Source organism: Vombatus ursinus, unplaced genomic scaffold (genome assembly GCF_900497805.2).
Source record: "Vombatus ursinus unplaced genomic scaffold, bare-nosed wombat genome assembly UNPS02009205.1, whole genome shotgun sequence".
Classification (NCBI taxonomy): Eukaryota; Metazoa; Chordata; class Mammalia; order Diprotodontia; family Vombatidae; genus Vombatus; species Vombatus ursinus.
Window position 1 is genome coordinate 44,541,390 of NW_020948983.1, and position 8,312 is coordinate 44,549,701.

Below are 8,312 nucleotides of genomic sequence, written 5' to 3' on the forward strand. Positions count from 1 at the left end.
ACACACACACACACACACACACACACACACACACACACACACACACAAAACGGGCTATGTATGTTTGTGCTGTTGGGAAGCCCAGTAGCAAGGCGAATAACAAGGATAAAATCAGGGTAGTTGGTCAGCTGGGATGCGAAGCATGACCTGCAAAGACCAAAACCGTTACTTAGAAAACAGGACAGCCATGTAGCCAGGCAGCCAGCACCCATATCTGAGAGTATCATGAGTTCTGATTCCGTTTCTAGCATGGTTACACTGAATAATCTTGAGTAAGGGACTCAAATTTATAAGTAGATCACAAGCTATGGGGTTGAATTTGAGCACATCTAAGAACCCTTCTAACTCCAAATCCTATGAATAAAAATTGCCTGGAGGGTAGAGGGTAGTCTATTTCTTTGTGTTCATTTTCCTACTCCCACGTCTAACACAGTGCTGTGCCTATAGTAGATACTCAATAAATCCTTGCTAAGATAATTAGCAAATGATTAAATTTCTTACTTTGCATAAGTGTAATATCCTTGCCATGGAAGAAATGTTTAGAGGCATGATAATGGCTCATTTTGAAGGTCTGAACAGTACCAAGACCATTAGATCCATGCTGGTCTTGAGTGAAGCCTGGATTCTATCCTAATGACCTCTTCTCTGTATTTTATAGATTGATCAAAAACAGTTTGACAAAATTCTGGACCTGATAGAGAGTGGAAAGAAAGAAGGTGCTAAATTGGAATATGGGGGCTCAGCCATGGAAGATAGGGGGCTATTCATAAAACCTACAGTGTTTTCAGAAGTTACAGACAACATGCGGATTGCCAAAGAAGAGGTGGGTTATCATGAACGTTAATAGGGAAACAGAAAGTGTACTAGTGGCTCAGTGGACTTGGAGGTTTGGGCCTATCAAATTGCATGGACCTTGGAGACATGTCCCTTGAGTCCAAAGGGCCTCAGGGATAACTTTTTGCTTCCTCTTAGTAGAAGTAAATTTTGATAGCACTTCTTCCTGTCATCTTAAAAAAAAATACTTCAGAAGTATCATGATTTTGCACTAGAAGGGGACTTCAAGTTCATGTAGTCCAAACTTTTCATTTTATAGATGAGATCTAGAGAGAGAGTGACTTGGCCAAGGTCACACAGCTAGTAAGTAACAGAGCTAGCTTTTAATCTTAAATCCTCTTATTCCAAAGCCAGTCCTACTATACCACATTGACACCTCAGTTTGGGGCCATCATATTTTATTGACTTTTGACAGATTTGTGTTTCCCAAGGGATGTTTTTCTAAATATCTCAGAAAAAAAGGAGAAAGTAGACTATATGAAGGTGTTATTAATTCAACAATCTCAAACAGTGCATAAATCACTTTCTCTGCCATTTAAACTTTTCAGCAGTTAAACTCCACATAGAAGTGATATTACTTCTGGTTAGGATAGAAAGAAGGAGAATTAGATGAGGAGGTTAAAATTTCCCCCCACCTCCACCCCATATTCTAGTTTTTTTTTTTTACTTTTTTGTTGTTTCCAAAGGAAAACATTTAGTTAGAGTTAAAACTTCCTTTGTGTAATTTTAGAACCTGTAAGGTTTAGTTTTTGTGGAAAATCAAATTACTTTTCCCTTGTTCATGGCCAGAATCTAAATCTTTTGATCTTTATAGTCCATTTTTTAAAATACTAGTACCTCTAAAAAAATTCAGGTCTGTATAGCCAAGAGGAAGGCTGGGGCCATAGGTGAGCCTTCTTCTTCCTTCTTCCACTTCTGAAAATTAATCAGAATAAATTCAAAGGAAAGGAAATATACATTCTTTGCCCAAAAAAAATTTTTTTTCTTTAAAATGGTCAGTTGATTCTTTTGTAAAGTACTTGGTTTGCCATTCACCCTCTATTGATTTTCACCCATTTATCAATATAGTATAGTGCTTTGATTCCATATCAAGGAAAATTCTATTTTAAGTTTCATTGGCTTTTTAAATAAATATCAGTGCAGAAAGTTGATATTAACATATTTCTTAAAATGAAAGCTCTACCTGTTAAACAAAAGCCCCTACAATTAGAAAACAGTTAAGTCCTGGGAACTTTCCTGTGACTTACATGATGGAAGTGATCCTGACAATAAAGCATAGGTGGTTGAGTTGAGATTTTGACAACCCAAGATCCCTGGAACCAGCCAGCACTCAGTACCACTTTCTGTTCTCCCCAACCAAATTCCTGTGAGGAATGTTTATTCAATGAATGCATCCCTTGTAAAATTCTTATTGAAGTTTTCCCTTCTGGTCGTTATTTTGAAATGATAGAAAGGCAAAAGAACCCCACAAAGATGTAAATCTAACACTGTCTTTCTAATATCAAACAAGATGGCATCTGGTTACCATGGGCCAGGTTTGCATTCTTGTAACAATTCCTATAGAGCTTATGTAGGATGAGAATCTGGCCCCATATGATTAGACCCCAGGATGTTTTGCCTTTTTTTAATGTGTCCATTGGGAAACATATAAGAGTAAATTACTGCCAAAGGCTTTCTGGCAGTGAAATTTTATAGACTTTAGTCCTGAGATTTTTATGGGTTACTTACTGTACACTGATGGCATACAACTCAACTTTTTAACTGTCCTATGACATGCAGTTTCTAAGGAACCTGGGAAAGTATTTCCTCAGCCTAGACATAATGTTAGATCTAAAAATAGATTTGAACACTGAGTCCAGTAATGAGTTTCCTTCAAAAGCCACCTTTTAAATTCTCGACTTTAGATTTATGGCACTGTTTTTCTTTTTTCTTTTTTTTTCCCTTTGCTCACACTCCATTTTGGTAAAAATGTGCCATGCCTCTTCCAGTGCTTACCAGAACCTATTAAGAATAGGAAGTCCTTTCCTTGTTTTAAAGATCCTCCATTTGTAAAAAATGTGGCACTCTGTGGGTTGCAGGGCATAATCATAGAATTGTATCTACCCCAGTTCCTTAACAATATTATATAAAAGGTTCCACCATCTTCAGTGTTAGTGCATGCTTGGTAGTTGCTCTCTGCAAGCTTTTCCATGCTTAGAAGCTCAGAAAAGGATTCTATTAGAACAACTTTAACCTTCACCATTTTAAAAAATTTCAATTTTATTCTTCTTAGATTTCCAGAAAGTCAAATTGCTTTAAAAAAAAAAAAGCCCTTGAAGCTTCTTACTTTATAATTTCGAGTATTATCTGAAGCTACCAAGGAAAGGTAGTAAGTGACAGTCAGGATTTGAATCCAGATCCATTGATTCCAAATTGAGTGCTGTGGCCATTTCGTCCCACAGTCCAAGTTACTGGTGATCATTTTGCATGTTTGAGACAAAACCATTAAAGTGAGGAAATTCTTTCTGAGGTCATGGGATTGCAGTCTGAATTTGTCCCTTACTGTCATCCTTATACTTCACTGTAGATCTTTGGACCAGTACAGCCAATAATGAAGTTCAAAAATATAGAAGAAGTTATAAGAAGGGCAAATAGTATTGAGTATGGACTCACTGCAGCTGTATTCACAAAAAATCTTGATAAAGCATTGAAACTGGCTTCTGCGTTAGAGTCTGGTACAGTCTGGTAAGTATGCAGTATATATTATTCCTCTCAGGCTTTGGAATGCCTGGAGAGACTCCTTTCTAACTTTTAAAAGTTTTCAAAAGCCTAGTAATAGCTGCAGGATCTCAGAATAGGCTGCAATACAAAAATGAACACTAGGTGTCATGTTTTTTTTAAAATCCTGTCTAGTTCATGGGAGTCTGATGATTTAAACAACTTTTTTTGTTGTTATTTCTATCTGTTCAACTGTTGTTTTCACTTTTCCTTTCCTCCTGCTTTTTAACCCTCTGTTTCATTTGCTTTTTTCTTCCCTGGCTCACTTTTCTTTTGTTCATAAACATGTACTCTAAGAGTTTCTATCCCCGTTATGAACACACATGTGAAATGATGTAACCATTTGTTAGTTCAGCTGTTCCTGGATTAATTTAATCAACCATCTGTTTTGACTAATTGAAGTAAATGAGGGCTACAATCCTTATTTACCTTAAGAGTAACAATAAAACGTCACCCACTGGAAAAAGGGTCACTATCTAGTTATGATGTATGGAATGGCAAATAATGAAACTACATCTTCAGGTGTTACAGGTAGAGAAGAGAAATTCAGACTTTCCCTTTTTCTCTCCATTTTCCTCCTTCTTTCCCTCTTCACCCCCTCCAACATTATTTAGAATCCTCCCCAACTGGAAGCCATATGCTTGAAATATTTAGCTTATCATAAAGGGGTGAGAAGGGAAGAGAGATCAAAAGTTGTTAAACATTATAGATGGACTTTATTAAATACCAATGTCTGTTCTCCATGTAATTGTATTTTAAAAATTCTTTCTATAGGATCAACTGCTACAATGCCATCTATGCACAGGCTCCATTTGGTGGCTTTAAAATGTCAGGAAATGGCAGAGAACTGTAAGTTTTATTAATAATAATTTTATGATCTCTTTTACATTTATATTACATTTTATAGTTTCCAAAGTATTTTAACATATTATCTCAGTCCTCACACCTACATTGTGAGTTAGGTTAGGTATTATTATTATTCCATTTTGTAGATATGAAACCTGAGGCCCAGAGAGACCCAAGTTTTCACAGCTAGTAAGTAGCAAAAAAGGCTTTAACTCAGCTCTTTCAACTGTGTAGTGCTCTTTGTAGGACCACCTACTGTCACTCCTATCTCATTGAGCCCCTAAGTGAGCAACCACAAAATGAACCAGATTTTCAAGAACATAATAGTTTGTTTGGGCTCCACTTTAATTATCCAACCTTCTCTTTCATTGCTGCAACTTAAACTGTTAATGGCATTTAGTCTGGTGATCTTATAGTTCCGTATATACATCACGCTCATTTTTATGTCTGAGGCTTTGATAATTCTATTTCCTACTCACTAAATGCACTTGAAATACCCTGCTCATAGAAGGGCTCTAATGTGTAATCTGCTAAATGATTCATTTTTGGTGAATAATTTTCAAATTTCATCCTTCATTTCCTTTAGAACCCTCAAGTGTATGCTCTCTGGTCTTATTTTGTAAATTTGATTTGAATATTCTCAGTAGTTACTACTTGAACTAGTGCTATCAGAAGACAATTTAAAAGACTTTTCCTACTTAAAGAGTTTCTCAGTGAAAACCAAGACAAAGAATTCATTCAACCTGTTGACCTTCTCCCTTTAAACCTTAAACAAGTCCTTTGCTTCACCATCATCAAGGGGTCCTTGGTTCTATATAGAGAATCACTGGTGCATGATATAGATGTGTGGGTATTTTATATAAGTGGGTATATGTGGCATATATTACATACATAAGCTTATGTGTACATACACATATATAAGATATATATGTATGCATTTTTAAAATTTTGGTTTGCTTTGGTTTTTGGAGTCCTTTGTAAAATGAAACTCAAACTTTCTTGTCTCGTTTTTATTTTATATCTGCTATGGTTTGTGGATTTCCCTTTTCTTTGCATTTGACTTTTTAAAGGATCCTTAGTACACAGTTTCCCTGTGGGGTAATTATTCAAGACTATCCTTTAGGTGTTCTTTAATGTCTACATTTTGTCATAATTACATTTTCCAATATTGAATAATTGATTCCTTTGGTTTCCTCTCTCCTATCAGGATATAGAATTTAATAATGTTGTTGTCAGCTCTTGCCTCAAGTCCAAGGCTCTTTTCAATAACTAGGATTAAGTCAGTACTTAAGATCACAATATCATAGATTTAGAGCTGAAAGCGAACTTAAAGATCATCTGGTCCAACCCTCTTATTTTAAAGTTGAGGAAACAAGCCTAAAGTAGCTAAGTGACTTTTCTAAGGTTACACAAGTAATAAGTCCAAGAGGTAGAATTTTGAACCTGTTTCTTCTAACTCCAAATCTTTCCACCACATATTCATGAGTCATTGAATTATCTGCTCTGGGCAGCAAAGCTTCTGTATTATGCAGAAATCTCATCTCCATTTCTCCTCCCAATGAAGCCTTTTGACACTCCAGGTTTAGGTAAATTAATTTACCCACTATCACTACTTGGCTTAACTTTACATCTTCCTCAGTCTCATCAGAGCTTCCCCCCCTTTATTGTGGGTGTTAAGTTAGTTCACTTTAGCTTAGCTTGATTTTGTATAGGCTTTAGAATGGACAAAACTGTTTAAAATATCCTTTGACCTTTACAAGAGTCCAGTGACATACATAATGTAGCTATTATTATCCCCATTTTGCAGGTGAGAAAATAGAGACTTAGAAATGCATAAGTAGCAGAGTATAGACTCAATCTTGGGTTTTCCACTTAAAACTGAGCCCTTTCCATTATACCACATTGCCTCCCCCAGTTTATATGTAGAGTAGGAAGGATTATTTTCTATCTGTAGTTCTGGAGGAGGTGGTAGAAATTAATCATATGCAGTATCCTCAAGGAGGGAAATTATTTGAGCCAATGATATGAGCAAAAGCCATAACAAGGATCCAGTCTCTATTGGTTCTAAGCAAGACTGGCTCCTACTGTAGCCAGTGCAGGGCAGGAGAGCTCCAGCAGAAGAGGCTAAGTCTGTGTGTCCATTCATAGTCCACCATCTGTATAAGGCTGTCACTGAAGACAAAGAGGCCTGGGGAATCGTTTGTAGAATGAGACATAAGTGCCAGTGCATCATTTCTTTGTGCCGATTTTGTGAAAATGTTGTTGTTAAGTCTTTTTTGGTCATATCCAACTCTTCATGACCCCGTCTGGGGTTTTCTTGGCAAAGATACTGGAGTGTTTTGCCATTTCCTTTTCAACTCGTTTTACAGATGAGGATCTGAGGCAAACGGGGTTAAGTGACTTGGGTCACACAGCTAGGAAGAATATGAATCTGAAGTCAGATTCTAACTCAGGAAGATGTTTTCTTGGTGCTACCTAAAAAAAAGAGTTTTTCTAAGAAAAAAAAAAGGCTTCACTTTAACCTGTCCAGTCCTCTCTAAAACTGTATAGCTGAGCAGCTGCTGCCCTACAGTAGTAAAGGGAATTTTTTCACTAGAATTTCTCTAGACCACTGGTATCAAATAGAAATGGAGGCCACTTTCAAGATCCTTGTGGACATATATTGATTTAGAAAACTATATATTAACATTATCTATGTTTTACTGTATTTTTATTTATCTTGTTAAATATTTCCCAATTACATTTTAATCTTGCTTGTATAGAGCTGCCTCTGATCTAGATCAGTAAAATCATAATTCTTTCAATATTTATTCATTTATAGATGTTTATGGATTATTTGCCCTATTAGATTGTGAACTCATCGAGAGTAGGGACTGTGTTTTGTTTATTTTTGCCTCTACCCTAGCACAGGGCTTTGTACACAGTAGGCACAGAGGTTTTCAGAAATTTTGGCCCCTTTCCCTTGTTTTAGATTGGGGGGGAAGGGAGGGGTAGCTATTTCATAGCTTTTAGGGAATGGCCCCATAAAAATCTGCTTCCACTGAAGCTCAGAGCTGCCTGAGGCACTGAGAAATGAAGCCTCCTGTTCATCCAAGGTCACACATCAGATCTCCCTGATTACAAGCTTAGTCCTTTATCCACTATGCCTATTTAGGATGCATGGGTTAAAAAAAAATTAAGATACTGCTGCTTTAATATTTTTCACTTTATTTTTCTTACTTTTTTTGCAACATGGCTGATGTAAAAATATGTTTTACATGACTTTGGCTGTAAAATGGATATTGTATTTTTGCCTTCTCAATGGGTGGGGAAAGGGGTGAAGATAGGGAGAAAATTTAGAAGTGAAAATAAAAATTAACAAAAAAAATTATGCCATTGCTTTAAATAAAACATAGGTGTTTGGGTTTATTTGTTTGTTTGTTTTTGGAGGGGTGGAAATTTCTCTGACCACTAAATACCCCAATTATTTTTAGTGACTTCTAGCTACAGCCCTTCTCCTGCCTCTGGAAACCCCATTCTGACTACTAAATACCCCAATTTTTTTAGTGACTTCTGGCTACAGCTATATCTCCTGCCTTCAGAAACTCTAACCTCCACACATTCTTTTCCTATTCCCTCTGAAGGACTTTAAACTTCCCTTTAAGAGAGATTTGAGTAATGCAAATATACCAGGCCCAGTTAGTTCCTTCTAGGGCTTTTTACTCTGGGGTTGATGTGCCCTCCTTTTGCCACATGAACTCTGAATATTTTGAAGCCATCATCCCAACTAAAACACGGCTTAAAGAAATCTCCCCAGGTGTCCTCACCTTCTTAACACATCATCCAATTTTTCTTTCTTTCTTTCTTTCTTTCTTTCTTTCTTTCTTTCTTTCTTT

The 8,312-nt window shown here is 36.5% G+C and overlaps 1 protein-coding gene and 1 long non-coding RNA gene across 2 annotated transcripts in view; one reads left to right on the top strand and one right to left on the bottom strand.

The window, feature by feature from the left end:
* The window catches only part of ALDH1A3 (aldehyde dehydrogenase 1 family member A3), a 50,770-nt gene that overhangs the window by 39,563 nt on the left and 2,895 nt on the right, over positions 1-8,312 (top strand). The window contains exons 10-12 of the mRNA XM_027851449.1: positions 659-823; positions 3,401-3,558; positions 4,366-4,440. Coding sequence (XP_027707250.1) covers positions 659-823; positions 3,401-3,558; positions 4,366-4,440 — 398 coding nt within the window. The remainder of the gene's footprint in view (positions 1-658; positions 824-3,400; positions 3,559-4,365; positions 4,441-8,312) is intronic.
* The window catches only part of LOC114035368, a 37,725-nt gene that overhangs the window by 22,906 nt on the left and 6,507 nt on the right, over positions 1-8,312 (bottom strand). The gene's annotated exons all lie outside the window — the stretch shown is intronic.